The 19,743-nt window shown below is 35.7% G+C and overlaps 1 protein-coding gene across 2 annotated transcripts in view; it reads left to right on the top strand.

Moving 5' to 3' along the window:
- Positions 1-783: 783 nt before the first annotated feature.
- Positions 784-19,743, top strand: part of LOC140152225 (uncharacterized) — a 36,407-nt gene continuing 17,447 nt past the window's right edge. The window contains exons 1-11 of one of the 2 annotated variants that reach the window (XM_072174529.1): positions 784-999; positions 4,736-5,183; positions 6,534-6,645; positions 7,325-7,542; positions 10,132-10,263; positions 11,135-11,302; positions 12,648-12,784; positions 13,255-13,363; positions 16,147-16,230; positions 17,505-17,685; positions 19,067-19,150. In XM_072174529.1, the coding sequence (XP_072030630.1) occupies positions 4,752-5,183; positions 6,534-6,645; positions 7,325-7,542; positions 10,132-10,263; positions 11,135-11,302; positions 12,648-12,784; positions 13,255-13,363; positions 16,147-16,230; positions 17,505-17,685; positions 19,067-19,150 (1,657 nt within the window). In that variant the 5' untranslated portion in view covers positions 784-999; positions 4,736-4,751. Of the gene's footprint in view, positions 1,000-4,439; positions 5,184-6,533; positions 6,646-7,324; positions 7,543-10,131; positions 10,264-11,134; positions 11,303-12,647; positions 12,785-13,254; positions 13,364-16,146; positions 16,231-17,504; positions 17,686-19,066; positions 19,151-19,743 lie in introns of those variants that run through there. The other variant, XM_072174537.1, reaches the window with a different exon arrangement.

The following is a 19,743-nucleotide window of genomic DNA, read 5'->3' as shown; positions in this document are numbered from 1 at the left end:
CAAAATGTGGACCTTTATGACCAAAAAGTGTATAGGCCCTACTGTAAAAAAACAGATTTTTTTGTTCACTAGGGCCTATGTTCGCAACTTATTTTTGGGACTTTACAGGTTATTTATTTATTTATTTATTTATTTATTTATTTATTTATTTATTTATTTATTTATTTATTTATTTATTTATTTATTTATTTATTTATTTATTTATTTATTTATTTATTTAATGATTTATTTATTAATTAATTAATTTATTTATTTATTTATTTATTTATTTATTTATTTATTTATTTATTTATTTATTTATTTATTTATTTATTTATTTATTTATTTATTTATTTATTTATTTAATGTTTTATTTATTTATTTATTTATTTATTTATTTATTTATTTATTTATTTATTTATTTATTTATTTATTTATCAGTTTTTTAATAGTTGTAACAACAACAAACATCTCCTTCTTCCCTCCTAGCTCCTCTTGTCCATCTCTCCTTTTTGTCATCAACTTATTCCGCAATACCCGAATGCGCACGAACACTTTTGTTGGTCATTCGGGGATTCGAGAGGCATTAAAACGTCAAAATTCGGGGAACTGAACAACCCCCACCACACCCACCCACCCACTTTCAGGTAGTTTGCGGTTACAAATCATCAAGTGGGCCTTTAATTACACTCTTTCCCTGCATGCAATCTGCACGCTATTGTTTAGGACCATTCTGCATGTGATTTGACTTTGTAGCGACATACAAATAAACTTGCGAGTGAGATTATTAGGGGCGATCGTGCTCTATCAGGGAAGAAATAAAGATTGGCTTGGCTCTATTCTTCTTCCATGATTGATTGGTCTGCGGAGATCGATCGAGAGTACACTGGTGGCCAGCAACGAATATTTCGGAGCTGTTTTGGAAATTTGTGAATGCATAAAAAGCAGCCAGAGACGACAAGATCGTCATGTCATAAAACGAAGATCATTCATCATGTTCCTTTACTGACTGTAACAGAGGTAAGCAAATGTAAACATTTGTAAAAAGTAACTTAGTTACTTACTACAAGTAAGCTTATTTATTGTCATGATTGTCGTGCTTCATGCATGCATGACATGGCTTTTAAGTTTTATTTTATGTAGTAGGTAAGCTTATTCGTGATCCTAGCAATCAGCATCCTCTTTTTTATGACATTTTTCAGTAGATCATACTAGATATCCACGAAAAAAGCTTATTTCCAAAATTTCAGTTGATTCAAAACTGTCAACAAAAAAAAACTACTGGTCCCGAGGTGTTGGATGATTTGACTACTTCCCAACGCGTAAAGCAATATAAGTCAAATCATCCAACACCGTGGTGTAGGGGAGAGCGGGGGAGGGTTCACCCTAGGGGCATGTTCGCCCACCATGCGATTCTCAGCACTATGGCCAGATGTCAGGGGATTTGGCGATGACAAAATTAGGTAAAGTCATTATAAACTACGCAACATACATACATGTATAGGAACGTGTTCATCGAACTGCAGCCAAAACAAAAAAATGCACCAAAACATAATTTTTTCTTGCATATAATGTTGTATTTATCATTGATACATAAATACAGATGTCAGAGGTTTAATTATATGTAAACAAATCCAGTAAACTACTCATGTCTTTAGCTTTCGCCATCTCGGATGATGGCTTTTTCAAAAGTGACTTGGTTCACTGCTTCTCCCGCGGAAACCGGCTGTAGCCTCATTCCCAGGGTGTGATGGTGCACCGAGCAGTGAGTCATATACATGATTTAGTGTGTATGAGCCTATGCCCCGGTTCATGGTGGCGGCCCCCTTTTTTCTGATCGATATGGCCTCCCTGACTTTTCTTTTGAATTGGTTTGCTTCTCTGTCAAGTATTGTAGCTCAGATCCCTGCAGTCAAATAGTCTCTGCCTACATTTAAGTCGATCTTAATGTCTGCTGAAGTTCCATGAAAACAGGGCAAGAAAGTTGTACTTCAGAACTCCTTCATTAAAATCATTACCGTAACCACTCGGGTATAAGCCCACCCCCCCCTAGATGGCAGATTTCAATTAAAAAATGGGGGTGGGCTTAACCGGGGAGGGGCTAGTACTTGAATTTTGAAATAAGAAAAATCATCCCCATTTGTATATATGCCCAATGTACCAGTAATTTCTATAATCTATGTCAATTTCTTAAAATTCTAAGTGTGGAATGTTAATTATCAACTGAGATTTTTTTATATTTGTTCTTAAATGTGAGAGAAAGCATTGATTTGATTTAAGAACTTGGCCAAAATTTAGTACTGGGCTTATAGCCGAGGTCACCCTTATTCCCAGAATGTTTTGAAAAATAGGGGGTGGGCTTATACCTGAAGGTGGGCTTATACTCGGGTGCTTACGGTATATATTTTAGTGAATATTTTGATGGAAACTGATACAGTTTTGTTTGCAAGAGGGGCAAAACTAAAGAAAACCAGCAAAGAAACAAGTCAGGAGTCAAAATTTCTCAATGTTTGGCCGTTGCGGACGTACATTTTTTTCGTTGCAGACCGCAACAATGAAATTGAATGATATAATTTCTGAACAGGGATGCACAATCAAGATGCCTCATGAAGAGAAAGTCAGTTATCAACTTTCAAAATATGCAAACTTTATTTGTTTGAAACCAAAAGAAGACTTTAAACAAGGTGGTTAAAGATGGTAGTTTTGGGAGTGAACTTCCGCAACAAGAGATCAATTTGCACATAATTTTGTACAGTAAGAAATAAATTTGCTTGAGTTTCTTGAAATTGACAGCAAATTGTTCCTATTCGTGGGGATTCAGAAAAAGAATAGTTTTAGTTATCTGCAATGTCAAATTACTGAGATATAAAAGAGTTTAAAATTGTGACCATTTGTGTGACATAATTTGGAACTACCCAAATTATAGGTACCCCGGTACCCCATGTTATTCTAATAGGGCCTATTTTAACATATTAGTCAAGTTTTGAGTGGCAGTTTTCCAAACATTTCACATTATATCTATTTAACAAAGAGACCAGTCTAGAATCCTGAATCAAAACATTTTCGGCCTATTTGCCATTGAAGTGGTGATGTACCGGTAGCAGGATTAATTACCATAGCAATAGATTCATACAAATTATAGGTTTTACATGAGTATCACTTGTTGAGAGTGAAATTGTACACAATAATGCACGCGTACTGAGATGTTGATGCGTCTAATGCACGAGCCCCGAAGGGGGGGAGTGCATTAGACGCATCAACATCTCAGTACAAGTATTATTTTGTACAATTTATCGAGCAATAAGTGATACGCATTATTAACCTATTTCATACACGAGAAAAAAATGCCGTGATTTTTGCTATTTTTATAACAAAATCGTCAATAAAAATGTTGACAAATACGAGCAAATATAAATGCATCAACCCGCAAGAATAATGAATCAATCTTCACGCGATCGCGAACGCTCATGAAAGCACTCTTGCGCGTAATCGCTGGAGTCTTGCGCATCCGTCTGAATTATACAATATTAATGCACTAAGCGTATTTTTCTAACGGCTTTTCTGATTGGCTATGTGGTTCTAAGAGTGTATGAATTTTGAATAGATCACCCTGCACTACATGTAACATACCACATTCATGCTGCTATGCATGGAACCATCTATCAAAGAAATGCTAATCACTCGCAGCTATGATTAGTATCATTGATAGCAGACATATGATAGCAGACATATGATAGCAGACATACACAGGTGACGAGTGCATCCTGCTTGTACGCCTTGTGCAGGGCGATCTATTAAAAATTGTATTATATCTAAATTGCTATAGCTAATTAATCCGATTATTACATAACTTCGACAGCGAATACAAGTACATGTAGTTGATTTTTTTTATTCACCATTGAAATGATTACCTTTAGAACTTGGGCCATGGTTGGTCATTGTAATCAAAGTTTAGTCAGATTGATTTTGAGCTGCGGGATTGTTTTAATCTTGTTTCTATTTACATTATTCAAATACCTTGGATGGCAATGTTGAGACAGATCATTACAATACAGGTGGATGCAATAAATATATGGGCCACGGTTAATTTCCAAATGGCATGCCAAAAATTGCCCCGTTCTGCAGGCCAATAATTGCTTCCCCCCCCCCCCCACTGGCCTGCCAAAACATCTTTGTCCGCCAAAATTTGGGGGTCCCAATTTATAAACCTTAAATGGTCATTATGTTGTGAGCAGGAAACTTTTTAGAGGCGCCTCATGAATATGTGCCAAAAAATTCGCATATATTTAAGCGTTTCCATTATGTTTTTAAAGCCTTTTAGAGGGTTTTATTTAAAAGCGCTACCGTTACATGAATGGTTGCCAAAATTGCTTGCCCCCTCTTGGCTTGCCAAAAGGTGCTTGCACCCCCCTGTTTGCCTTGCCAAAATGTATTCCTCCCCAGGGCTCATAATTATTTTTACAGCCCCTATAGATTTGAAACACATTTTGATTGTTCAAAAATGTTTGGGTGTCAAATATAACCCTCCTATTTTGGGTCTGTGACCCCCAATATATTTGTGACACCCCCCCTTCCAAAGAAAATGACAGCCTCCTTAGAGGAGCACCAGTGAGAAATCCAAACACCAGAAAACTGCATGGTAACTCTCATCAGCTGCTCTCAGTGCCACACGGTATACATGTATGTATGCTACATGCACACCTTAAATCCCTGTATAAAAAGCTTGATATTCATTATTAATTATTCACATCCACAGGTATTTAATTACAGCCATGGCTTCGCATAGTATGTCAGTCAAACGATTGAAATTGAAGGAAACAACGATTTATCCAAACTTGCAACAGGAGTCAAGACCATTTTCATTGTTTAAGGAGTCTGCATCCAATTCAGCACCACACCAACACATTGCCGAATTACCAACATGGCAGGAACAGCCAGTACAAGAAGATCAAACATACCAACAGAAGACATTAAATAATATATTGAACTGGGAGCGGTGCCGTAAAGAACTCATTGCAGCTCATTTTGAGTCAACAGTGCCAGCAAGTGGTCAGAAATGTCCTGCATGTAGTGAGCATATAGATAAAGACAAACACTTTCGCTGTTCAGATTGCAGTAAATATGCATTCTTTTGTTCAGCAAGTTGCCTAACCAAAAGTCATAATGGAAACCATCTGGCATTTCACCATCCACAGATCTGGAAGGTATGGAACATTGTTTTTGTGTCAATTTTTTCCCCTTGAATTAGTCTCTTTTAAATCGGTTAACCCTACTTGTGGATTATCTTGGAACCTGCATACAATATGTCAAATATCGTCCCCTATGCAAGTATGTGCAAGAACATTTTCAGGGTAAATGTGAATAATTAGTACAATTAGTACGTTGGCACACATGAATTGCATTCTGGTATGGCATCCCTGAAACAACATGTGCGCTCACATTCCCAGTTGTGCATCTCCGGATGGAAACAGAATGTTTCAGCATACCAAGTGACAACTATAATCAAATTAGGCAATTCTTGGCCAAACTGGAACATGCGCGTTGCGTCCATGTAATGTACTAAGCGTGTACGCAGTGTAAGGCGCGTATATAGGGCCTACTTTCTTCTGTACCGCGCTATATTCGCTTGTGTTTTGCTCCATCACTAGCCACTAGTGTTCAAAGTGTTCCAGTTTGGCCAAGAATTACTTAATTTGATTATAGTACACATTGACATTATGTCCACTACCGGTTTATGGGGGTCTGCTGATTTGGTGCTTTTTACAACATCAATACGGAATTTAAAGGTCCTTGACCCGATTGACAGCCTCGACCGTCCCCTGATTTTCTTCATCAAAATGAGATTTTTGTCTAGAAGAAAGCTCATATTTTTCTCATTCCAGTGAAATTTAACGCCAGAGATATTTTCTGTTTGAATGGTTTGCACAAAAACGTAGTGATTTGCAATGGTAACCACACCAAAAGTGTGTGCACTATCATAGGTAGGGCATTGTTCTTCTTTTTTTTAAAATCAAAACGGCTGTGATGGAGCAAAACAATTCAAAAGTTGGAAACTTATATTGGCCACAATCTAAGATATAGAAAACAGAACATGAAAAATCGGACCAAGCCTTATTAATTCCAATTATCCTAGTTTAATTCTAAATGCTCAGCGCGACCACATTTCCAAAAGCTGTATTTTTCACATGTGAGATTGTAGAATTTTTATTCAAATAGCGAGTACGCGTATTGCGTCGACGCACACGCGCTGTTCCGTGAGATATCGTGTCATATCACACGGGTAAAGCTGGGTAAGAACCAATAAGATTGCAGCCTGAACGTTCTCAAGTGTTTAAGAATAAATCATTTTAACTAGTACTAAAAACAACAGCAAAATTGTGATACGCTATTAATGTCGACTAATTATATAGAGAATTTTGTGTTTTTAATGCCACAGATATTTTTCTGTAGGCCATATTGCATGTGCGTTAGTTATAGCATGATGTGTTGACCTAAATGTAATATTACACTGCCAGTATCTAACAACCTTTTTTTTTCTCCAATACACTTTGCAGCCTGACGAGGGGAGATACCATACATTCAACATAGATGTACGCCTGACTCGGCCTAATCATCAATGTAATTCACAGTCTTATCGCTATGGGGTACGAGTGTTTGATCCGCAAGGTAACTATTAATGTATCATTTTGAAACACTTCTGTTGTATCCATATCCACAACCCCTTTTATTTTTTTATTTATTAGATCTTATTTTGCCTGGGGAAACCCAATCAGTGTGAACACTGTTTTTCATGGGTGCCCAGGGGTCAAACAAAATACATCAAAATGGTTAACAATTTACAAAAATAATAAATATTATATATTAAAATACATTCAAAATTACAAACTCTGGAACTAAAAGACACTTAGGTACAGAAAGCAAATATATATTACAATGTAAAAATATAAAAATAGCATTAAGATACAATTCTTTTAAAAGTTCCAAGCTTGGCTGGAAGTGGTGCTTTTAGCAGCAGTTGGAAGGTTGTTGAATGGCTTTTTCTGAAAAGCAAAAATGCAATGAGATACAATTTTGTTGTTGCATGCAGTTTGTAGGTGTTAAATTAATAAGTAAAAAAGGTTATTTATTTATTTGTATAGGAGGTTGTATGCAAACCCATTCTTGATTCCATGCATTCATGAGCAATTTAATGTCAAGATTTTGTAACAAAACCCTTAGTATAGCTGATTTACTGTCATATATATCCATCTGTACAATCCCATACAAATCACAAGTCATTTTTGACATAATTATTGGAAACCTAGAACAACTTGTCATGCCTTTTATTATGTATATCTTTTTACAGGTCACATTCATTCTATTAGTATAAAGGTTTGCTCTTGTGAGAAACAGGCTGCTACCTTTTTGCGTCATCAGGTATGGCCATCTACTGTGGAGTGCCCTTCACTTGGTTTTCATGTTGAACTGTTGAAATGGATTGAGAATATCATGCTTGAATCACGTGCATCTCTGCTGTCAATATGCCATGCTATTCGGTGGAAAAATAACCTATCTGCGGCTGAGGTAAGCCAAGATGAAATATCACTTCTGTATTCTACTTCCAGTTTGGTAGTGAATTTTAAAGTAATCTCTGTGCATGATGCAGTGTTTTGATTTTACCGCCTTTACATGCTTGGGTATCATTCTCTGATTTCAAGAAAACCATGCATGTTCACACTTTCCAAGCTTAACGGAGCAGTGACGTCACTGCTGAACTGAAAGTGGGATTCAGTTTACATACAAGTCATTTACGTGATCTCCAATTTATGTGTATATTGGTATTAAAGCTTGGCCCCCATATTGTCACTTTCACACAATGTGTATGTAGAATAAATTTTATAACAATCTATGCTTTGTAATTTCTCATTGTGTTGCCTGAAGAATTCAGTAAGGCACTTCCCAGTCATAAATTCTGTAATGTGTTGATGTGTATGTGGGTGTGGTGGATGTATGAAAAGAACATGTCCAATTGCATCCAAAGTTAGGTCATATCTGCACTATGGGAACCTTAGAGAAGGCACTGGTATCACCAAATTTTCACAGAGGCTTTTGGTGGAGGGGAAGGAAAAAAGAAGATGAAGAGAATTTTTATTTTCTCGGGTGCGGTTTTGAACCCTGACCTCTCATGTGCTATACAAATGGATGGCCATACCTTGCCACAGGGATCACCTTGGCTGACCAAGCTTTCTGTGCCCATGTGCTTTCGCATGATGACATAATCGCATACTCGAGTTAGGGTTAGATGCAACACTGAAATACACAGGAAAAGATGCATGTGTGGAAAGCGCTTTTGCATTGTAACATATTTCAGATATAAACCTAAAAATTATTCAATTTTCAAAGCCGGACATTGTTCAAATTTGCTCCAAAACATCATCTATGAGAAATAACAATTGAGGATTTTTTTTTTTTCTTTTTGTAGACACTTGTCGGAAGTTAGTGAGCTGAAAACTGCATTTTGCTGGTACCTGGTACCGTACAATGTACATAAAACGTAGTTGGAGTGATGGAGGGCCCTCTCTTTTGCTCAAGTTTTCAAAGTCATATTAATGAGGTCAACTTTTGAAATGGGCTGAAATGGAAAAAAATGCTCTCCCATGAACAGTTGAAATGCAATTGCAACCAAAACATGTGGTCACATGTGGATTAGGCCTATACATGAGACCCTTTATCTATTTGTTGCAGTCAAGGTCGTGTACGTAGGTCAAAGGTCATAAAATGCTTTCACATGAACAATTCAAACCCAGTTGGAAGTTAAAAGGGCATTTTGTGATCCACAGCATTATCCCCCCACTTTTCTCCAAAAAAGTTGAGATTTTCATATCACTGGAAACCTCAGGCTACCGGTACATAATGTTCATGTACAAAATATTTCTTGCAGATTAATTTGTTTAGCAAAGACGTTGTGAAATTTGAATTTCGTTCTGGTATTACAACACATTGTCTATGGAGCGATGTAATACAAATAATCATGCATACCTCGCAAACGCAAAATCGGAATCAACTGAAATTTGGGGAAAAAACTTCTTTTTTTTTCTGTGAATATCTACAGAAAAATGTCATAAAAAGAGCATGCTACAATCAAAGAATTTAATGTTGACACACTCTGGCATAATAACTGTAAATTGCTGCCCCTCTCCCCCAATTCAATGTTGATGAAAGCAATTTTGACATTGGGCTCTACAGTCCCCCAACATTGGTTGAGGGGGAACAGGGGAGGTTATACTAATTTCACTGAACTCTCAGAGCAGCAATGAAGAATTCCAACATATTGTCAAAGTGTGTCAACTATATATTTCTTTGATTGTAGGATCACTCCTTTACATTGTAAGTCATAGCTGCACAATGGGAATTTCATAATTATGGTATATATATCACAAGAATAAACAGTGCACGATCAGAGGTTACTGTTTCGAACTTGTGCCACTTTTTGTACATTACATTTACAATACTATATGTGCAGCCTGTAGTATGGTCCTCTATAATAAAACACATACCGTATGGAATAAAGCATAGTATCAACACATCCCTCAATAGCCTCAGATTGAGCATATGTTATGCACAATGCTTGTAGAACAGGTTTCTTGTTTTGTTGCCTAATGTATTATTATTATTTTAATTGCAAAAACAATTGTGTTTCAGTTTTTTTAATGTGCACTTCAATGCAAAAGCACACATGACCATACATAATCTTTCCAACGTTCCTCCCGTAGTGCCACAGTTACTTCCATTAAGATAAATTTACATTTTTATACTATGACACCATGTAGCATATCTACAAACAGTTTATTGTAGATGGAGGGTAATTGTACTCTTTTTTTCCCTGTACCGGTTATTTTTTTAACATTTTGGAAGAGTTGGCTTTAAGTTGAAGCCCTGCATGACAAAGTATAAAACATCTTACTTTTACAAGTCATGTGGAAGTTAACATCTTTCGAATTAGTATGGAATAGTACAAGTTACTCCCGATAATCTGAATGACTTGAATCGTTGCCATTTTTTAATGTCCAAGATGTCATCTTAAAAATGTTCTCATAAATGATGATATAAATAATTGATATTTATTATTTTTGTATTCCATGTTGATTACCATTTTATTTTGCCAATTTTCAGTGCAATACTCTATATCGTGGGCTGGTTGGAGAGACATTTGAGCAATTCCGACACTTTCAGTACAACCTAAGAACTATGGAATTTCTGTCGCCAACATTAGTTGATGATGTATCATGTCCAGCATGCCCAAAGGTAAAGTTACTTTTACTGCACCAAATATACCTTTTAAATTTGTTTCCTTCCCATGTCAAGAATTTGAAGTCCAGCCAGCAGGGGGCACTACCACTTTGGAGGTCACAAGTATGTAAGGCTGTTAAGGCCCCCTTTTCAGCATCGCTGTCACCCAAAGACCTCATATTTTTTCAAACACATGCTCTGTTGCCCAAAGACCCCTAACTTTTTCATTCCACTGTCACCAGACCCTTATTTTTCAATTTGAACAGCAACTTTCATTTTATGACTGATTTTGTTATTGAAATAACAAAGCCATTTAAAACCATTTACAACAAGAAATTCAATGTTCGGAGCTTATTTTGACTTTCACCCAAAGATGCCATTTAAATCAAAAAGGAATATTCTCACCCAATGCCCCCTATTTAGGTCCAATTGAATGGCCCGTTTCTCACTCAATGATCCCATATTTTGTACATTTGCTCTCACCTAATGCCAAAAATCGTGATCTCACACTCACTTAATGACCCATATATTTTTTTTATCTTTTGCTCTCACCGAATGCCCCTTAATGTCAAAGTGTCAGCCCTACACCTACATGTATATCCATTTTATATTGAAGTGAGCACCATGGGTGTCTAGCATGCACTCATTTTGGGGGCTGGTCAACATTTATCTCATGATGAAGAAATGTTCACAAATAAAAGTCAAAGTGAATTATGGAAGGAGGCATATCATGATTTTATACTGTAGGGCAGTTCCATTAAGTTCCCTTAATTGATGTTGTAGTACTCTTTCCCTCTCTCTCATCTCCCCTTCCTGTTTTTCATACAAATTCCAATGTTTCTTTCTTACATTCATTCATTCTTAATTTGATTGATTTCTCTTGAAGGATACTGGAAGCAAGTTCATCAGCTTGGATGCCAACTTTGGACTGGTCAGAAAAGTGAATTCTGGAAGCAGCCCTGTTGAGCCAAAACATGCTGGGAAAATATTTGTGGATTCAGCAGTCAATGAAAGGGTTTCCAACAACAATGATGACAAAATTGACAAAAAAAATGTAAGTGAAGTTAAATTTGTTTAACCTGCACAGGCAAAACTCATTGCAGTGTGGTTTTATATCAAATTTGTATTGGGCATAGTATGAGGGGGTATCAAAAAGTTTTAGAAATCGCCAAGAAGTGAAAGAGCTACTATATCAATGAAATTTTGACAGTGCAATCACTGGTCCTTATGTACATTATGGTGCAAAAATGGTCTCATGTTTACTTTTTTTTACAGGTGGCTCTAGATGTCAATAACCTGCTGCCCCAGTTACTGCGCATAAACTGCAAGATTGAGAAAATTGAGGCAAGCAGCGTTATTAAGATCCTGCTTTTGAAGGGATGCAGTGCTTAGAAAATTGTTGATGAAATGAAAGTTATCTTCGGTGGTGATTGTGATATGTCACTGTCGCTTGTTGGAAAAGGAATTTTTATTTCATCACAGATTTTCTGGGCACTGTAACCCTCAAATGGAACTTAATCATGCTGCATGCCTCAATTTTCTCCATTTTGCTGGTTATGCGGTTACATAGGCAGGTAGTGACATCTAGCTCCTGTAAAAAAAGTAAAAATACCAAATGAGAACATTTTTGCACCATAGTGTACATAAGGACCAGTGATTGCACTGACAAAATTTCATTGATATAGCTCTTTCACTTCTGGGCGATTTCTAAAACTTTTGATACCCCCTCGTACATAGCATTGTTTGATGTTAGTTGTGTTATTTTTTTTATGTCCCGGGCCTATTGACAATTAATTTTATGTACTATGTTCTGATATCGGAACATTCATTTCAAAATGCCCAAAGGTTCCATGGTGGTACACAACTGATTTTGATTCATTAGGTCTCAGAGATAATTTAAAAACACCAAAATTATTGTGTAGATGCTACATTCAGGTCATACTTTTAGCAGCTAAAAGTTGAATATAAGCTTTTGTCAAAACACATAACAAGATGATAAGTCACATTCATTCTGACACAAAATATGAAGTTACCTTAAGCCGAAAGTTATATGACGGTAACTCCCTGAAACTCTCATTACATGTATGCAATTTTGAAAACTATTTGGTTGTTTCATTCACACCATGATAGTAGATAAAGACAATAACATACCAGCCAAGTTATAGTTGGAAATTGGTATCTACAATAAGTATTTGAGAATAAGAGTTCAATGTGATGCAGCTTGAAGTCATTACATGATTTTGTATTCATTTTGCTCTCTAATAATAATTGTGATTTAAATGTTTTTCATTCACCCCGACCCCTCCCATTCCTTGCAAGGTAAATAAAGCATTGTAAGTTAAAAGCATTTTTAACATATTCTCTTTATAATGATGCAATGTGTTTCTAATACATCACAGGAATGCAGCAATTTTCAGGCTGGGAATGCAGTGAGGTCTAAAAACAAGACTGCTAATTTAGATGTCACTGGTGTCTTCGGAAGCTGTTGTAGGCATGGGGTGCCGCACACGTTTCTGAACATAGATAGAGGGGAAAAGTAAGTAAATTTTATTGATCACTTAGGCATATTGCAGGAATGGTATACAAAAAATTAATGTTTATGAGTACAATGATAAGAATATTTCATTAAGTGAAATACAGTATTATTGTGTTTGCCCAAGCTTAGTTTTGTTAGCACTAACTAGCAATGAAAAGCAAATCCTAAATGAGTATTTTGTGATTCTACCATCCCCTTTTTGTGAAATTTTCAATACATATTCAATGAAACATTATGCAGCCAGAGGATTTCTAGTGGAATTAAAATCACAATATTTTTTTTGAGAAAAGTGGGGATGATACTGTTGATCACAAAGTGCTCCTTTATTATATTTGTGTGTGTAAAGGCCAAAAAACATGGCAATATTGTATTCCTTGTGCAAGTGAGTTGTTGTGTGCATTATGTTAGTGTGCTGTGGATGTGAGCCATGTGTAATACTAATAAAGTGACATAACCATTTTTGTTTTCAGACTTTGCTATGCTATCCATGTACTGGACACACTTTTAGGAGGCACAGAGAGTGGTGTAAAACTTCACGTCTTGTATGACATTGCATGTATGCTTGACAGGCACATTGTGGTGAGTTTGCTTGGCATACATTAATTGTTTAAAAGAACAAAGTTAATGTGTACTCAAACATTTTAAGACTAGTTTATTCATACATTCATTCATTCATTCATTCATTCATTCATTCATTCATTCATTCATTCATTCATATATTATTGTATCAATGATTATCAAATTACATTTGACACATGCAGCTTTTAAAACAAAATAATGTAAAAAAACAAGAACATTAACTAGACATTGTGCTCACAGAGCACAGCCCTTAGCCAGTGATATTGATCTTTTTATGACCTTTGACCTAGAGTTGTTCATGCGACATTTATACCACCAGCCTATGGTTCATGGTGGTGACGACATTGTAGGCCTACTATGTAATTTACGGGAGCAGCAGCATTTTGAAAGTATTTGGTAAAGAAAGAAGAGGAATCGGATAGAAAAACAGGATATGTCATGTCAGAACATGTTCGCTTTACACATGCTTTTAGAAAGATAGTTCCTCAAGTCCCTGCCTTACGACTCTGGCAGTGTGAGGTGAAGCCCTATCTTGGAAGAACTGAACACCTGGGATGAATCCATTCTGTAACTGCCCATATCAAATGTTGAAACATTGCAAGTTATAGCATGTTTGCATGGGATACGCCTTGCTCTTGGAACTGTCTTCTAAATCTTCCCTGCACTTCTCCATAGCTTCGTGTCAACCAGTGATTCTTAACTATGAATGCACACTGAAGTGTGGAATACTGTGGAGCCATTCCAATAACTTTTACCTTGTTCTAAACTAACCAACACTGTCTGCAGTCTATGGCCATTCTACCACACCATCTACTTAGTAATCTCAATATTACAATTTAAATTACCGCCCTGGAATGTGTTAATACACAAACTTCTTTCACCCCACCTAAAATATGCAAGTTAATAATATTACTCCCAACCAATAAATATTGATTCGAACATTATTATATTATTAATGAAAAAATAGGCAAGGAAAGTATTAAACATTTCCATGATTTTCAACATATCATTCTCACAAGGTATTTACAGTAAAATATAGCTTTGAAAGTGATTCTACTTTCCTTTAGAATCATGTAACTTCTGAACAGAATGTGCTATCTTTATGATCTAAAATTCTTAGAGAAGATAAAACTACTATAATTACAAATATTTAAACAATTAACCCCAAACTGACACAAAAAAATGGCAAAAATTTGGAAAAAAATGAGAAATCTTCGGTACGAATCATTTTGATACATACTGTATTTATAGAGTGTCCGTCCGTCCATCTGTCCGCGCGCTATCGCATGCACATGGAGTGCTATCGCTGAGTGTCAACGAGCGTGTGTGAGGAGCGTGGGTGCAGTGCACGCATCGGAAAGCATTACAGGATTACATTGTGACTAATAGGTGTATCTCATCGCACCAATAGGCTTGTTTCAATACGGAACACATGCATAGGCCTATTTCAGCAGAACATGACTATTTCCGTGGTCCTCAAGAATGGTCAACATAAAAATAATTACTTATGGTAACCCGTTATATTAGGCCAAATTGGGTTCACATTTGATTTCATTACTTTAGTAACAGCCTACATTAAATTATGTACCAATGTATGGACAAATAATTGAGTGATCACTGATACAGAGAAAAAATCTGCACAGACATTTATAAGGCAAAAAAAAGTTTTTTCTCATATTCCCTTTGTGCATTTGATTTATGCTACGCGTTTGCTCAAGCAAAATTGCAGAAATTTTATTTTGTATTTGTTGCATTTTAACAAAATTTGAGTCAAATCGGCTGTAAAATCAATGTTCGTTTTCATTTTGTTACTGTTTGCACTGCAACTCGATCTGAAATTGTAATGCTAGATGCCGCATGTATTTCAGCTAAACATAGCCATGATATAGAATTGTATTTACAAATATTTTGATATTATAAAATACCCAAAATTGGTGTTGTTCAATTGATAAAAAATGAAATATAAATCACATACTGCATTAGATTTCAAACTCCTGAGGCAAAACTGTTATTTTGTTTGGCCCCGGGTTTGGCCTAAAGTCTACTATTATTAAGATGGAATTATGAAAGTTTCCACATACATAAATGAGAGCCGGTGAAAACATTTCACTGGATCACCGAACCGATACTCTAACCAACTGAGCCACTGAGTTAGATGGAGATGACTCAGATGAGTAGTTATTATGTATAGGCCTTCAGTTCAATACCATTATTGCCCTGATGTGGCAATGATGTCAACGCATTGAGGCAGCTGTTTCATGCACACATGTAAGTTTTGGGGGTGCCTGTGTATACCAGTGCTTTGAGTGAATGCTAACAATTTGAAGCTATGCTCAATGAATTAGTAAGAAGAGAGGAAAAGGGAGGATCAAGTCAAATAAGGAATTATAATTATAGGTGCATGTTCAAGTAACTCTATTTTGAAGAAGAAAGAGTGAATGTAAGTTGGTGGTAATTTGGAAACATTTGGTAAACATTGTAGTGAAACCCTTCCCTGATGAAGTGTTTAAAGCTGACCACACACATGTAGGAGAAAACGTTTTGGAAATAACAACCCAATTTGAAGTGGAGTAGCCTAGGCTATGATTTCAAACTTGATTTTAAAATGTCCATTTGAATGGGTTCCATGGTCACTAAACAAATACATAGTATTTGTATACATAGTTTAGGCAACTAGCTTATTATCTATTTTGATTTTAATCATTCCCAATAATATCTACTTTGATTTTTAATTGTGTAATATTGTCTTTGAAATTCACTATGTTTATATGATTTGTTTTCAGTGCAAAAATATTGCGCACAAATATGAGAACATAGTGCTTGCTGTACCGATTTTCCATGCGTATGGACACAAGATGTCATGCCAGGTATGTATATTTATATATTAATTATTATCAGGTTGAGCATGCTGTTGAACTGAATTTCATGGATGGAACATAAATGAATGTAATATATGCCATTCACAGTCATAGCCATGGGCATGGCTCCTATACTGTATCCTGGTTTTACATGTAAGGTGCATGTGTGTTCTGGAAGTACTGTTCACGCTTAAGTGCGTCACTGCATCACAGCTGCATTTTGATGGCAGTGGCGCATTGGCTTTACAACATGTTACATTATTGCGTCCACCTGAGCACAATAGTTTTTGGTCAAAAAGCGTTTTTCAAGCATTATTGTGCAATTAATACTGACTTACAGTAATCTCATAAATAGGCAAACAGATCGCTGGTCAGATAGCTTAGTGTGCGTATAGTATTGTAATTTCCCTTGTGGATTTAATAAAGTTTTACTTGACTTGACTTGACTTGACTTGATTGTTTGGAACCTGGATTTATATTTTGGGCTGTTTTTGCTTATTTTTTTACTTAATTTGATATGATTGAAAAATGAGGTGAATATGTAGTGTAACTCGGTATATTGCAAGATTACAGTTATCAAGTAGTTCCTGATCTTCCATGAGCCCCAAATTCTGCAAAGAAAGCTTTACTGATTTGATCTCTTCATCAAAACAAACCATACATGCACATTCCTTGGATGTAGTCTATCACATAGAGGTAGATGTGTATTATTATAAAATAGGCACTACTTCAATTTGGCATCGAACGGAATGGGGGAAATTGGTATAAACGTTGAGAGTATGTAGTGTAACTTTGTCATTGTAATTGTATTATTTCTGTAGGTTTTTATTAAGTTTGATATCAAAATGTGTTGATATATTAAATTGGCTAGAATTATTCAAAACTCTGAGGTCCGTATGCACACGGTCTAAGTGGAATTTAGATCCATCAGGAATAGTCTGTACTCTTATTTCCTTCTTAGAGTAGCTAGCAAATTCTAAAGATTTAAATCCAAAGTTCAAAAATAATACAAATGTAAGGAAAATGTCCTTTCTCCTGGGACTAAAGTCCACTTATACCAGGTGTAAATTTAGACCCAGTATAACTTGTTTATGCATACGGACCTTATACTCTTGGACAATATCTACTAGTGTAAGTTATATTAATTGACTATAAAGATTTTAAGATAGTTAATTTAATAGTTTAGTTCGATCACATTTCATATTTTCCTCATAATTGCTTCTTAATGTCAATTCATTAAAACAATTGACAGGAGCAAATTTTCCACCTTTTTATCAATCCAGGTAAAGTACAGTACCAGATGGCTACCTGGCCTAGGATTGACTGATGGAGAAGAGATGGAAAGAATATGGGCTTACTTGCGGCGTTTCTCTTTCATCACAAAGGAAATGACCCCATCTCACCGCATCGACCTCCTAACAGATGGCCTTCTTCACTATAAAAGGAAAAAAATCCAAGACATGGGTGTGTATTATATTTTTAAGTGTCAACATGTGGTGAAGAAAAATGTTTTTTTATTTTTATTTTCATGAGCAATGATTTTTAAGTAAATATGTGGTGATACGTATATATGTTTGCGGAAAATCATACCTTGCTATATCTTTCGAACCATATATTTTTTCCTTCATAAAATCCATGTTAACCTGGTCAAAAAAGCAAATTTATTTTTCCTCAATTAAAGGTCCTTGACCCGATTGACAACCTCATCACCCATTTTTCATCATCAAAATGTAGATTTTGGTTCAAGCATAAAGCTTGTATTTTTTCTCATTATCCCAGAGAAATTTAACACTGAGATATTTTTTCATTTAAATGGTGTGACCAAATATGTAGTGCTTTGTGGTAATCACACCGGAAGTGTATCCTATGGGACATCATATCAAAACTGCTGGAGCAATACATGTATAACTCCAAATTGGGAATCATTGTTTTAAGCCTCAATCTAAGATAGAAAACAGAAAATGACAAATTGGACTACACCTCTTTAACGTGCTTTAACTTTAAATAAAGGCTCGTTATCTGTATTTTGTATTTAATGATGTTTAAGTTTAATGAACTTTGATTGATTTTAACTACCAATAACAGAAGTGCGAATCACAATCTATGTAAATATGGTAGCGTGCAATCCAGATATGGCGGCCAGGGCACACTGTTTGTTTTGACACACAACACAGCATGCGCATGGGTTTCTAATATTTACGCTGACGGTCCGGAGATCCACTGTTGAATATTAGTAACTGTGTTTGTGTTTTGACAAATAAACAAAAGTGTTTGGATTCAGGTCTGTATAGAAAAGTACACAAAAAGTCCCAAAATTCCAGAATTTGCGAGTGCAGCGAGCAAAAATAAAAGTCCACTTTTCACAAAATTGTCCCCCCCCCCTTGGGGAAAAAGTTCACTTCATTTTCAAAATCAGCACCCCTAAATGAAATCCTGCGTACGGGCCTGATTGGGTTGCATGTATCACATTTATTCATGAGGTTATGAATCAAATAGAAGCCTTTCTAGGGTCTGTATGGACCTACAACGGAACTCAAGTGAGACACAGAAAATTGAAAACATTCCACCCTACATCAAATTTCAAACAAAATGTAGGCTTACCTGCCTAGATTATTTGTTATCTCCAACCTACGTAAGTACTTTATGGCACTTGTGCAATCAAATATACATGAATTGTTTTGCTGCTTATCCCTTGTTCAAATGATTTTTGTTCTTCACACATTTTACTATTTAATTCAAGATGATGTTTTTCACATATGTTATTTATTGCACTTGGTTAAAACTAGAGATGCATGGATAGAATTTCTTTTTGTTTAACATACTTTTTTTCATATCACATACACAGATTGTAACCTAGCCAGAAATATGGAAAAGGCAAATTTTGTTTTAGGAAGTACACAAAGTGATCTTCAAGAAGCCTGTAAGCAGTGTAAGTAGATTCAGGTTTTAGGGTTAATGTAGATCAAATTGATTGTCAGCTTTGAAATTTCAATTGATTTTAAGCTTAGATCTTAACTTTCTGCATCATCATAAATCTGTAGCATATGTGTGCTATTTTTCATTTGTATGTACTATATAATCTGTAAATATTTGCAAACTTCAATAGAGAAAGTGATACCATTCAGTTGTTCTGCAAATGTAGATAAACTTGTGACATTACCCACTTTATAAGCTGTATAGCCACAGTATCGATTAAAACAAACTGTGGATTTGTATACCAAATGAACGATCCATAAATATCAGCATTTCTGCCAGATCACTACTGGTTGCAAATATGTTGCAAGTCCAAATTTGAGAGAAATATGTTGGTATCATGTGCCTACATCAACTCTATGTCGATACTTAAAACAACATTTCTAAAATGGAAACGGTGTAGTATGTTTTGTAGTTGTTAGGACACACACAAAGTATATTGAGAGATATTGGTAGCTAGTTTAAAACATTGCGCACAGCTAAATTTGTTCACTTATGTGAGCTTTCAACCAGGAGGATGAGAGTTCACAAAGGTGATGTCAGGGACTA

The sequence above is a fragment of the Amphiura filiformis genome, chromosome 1 (assembly GCF_039555335.1).
Source record: "Amphiura filiformis chromosome 1, Afil_fr2py, whole genome shotgun sequence".
Taxonomy (NCBI): domain Eukaryota; kingdom Metazoa; phylum Echinodermata; class Ophiuroidea; order Amphilepidida; family Amphiuridae; genus Amphiura; species Amphiura filiformis.
Note: the sequence above shows the minus strand (reverse complement) of the source record. Positions and strands in the feature narration are given on the sequence as shown.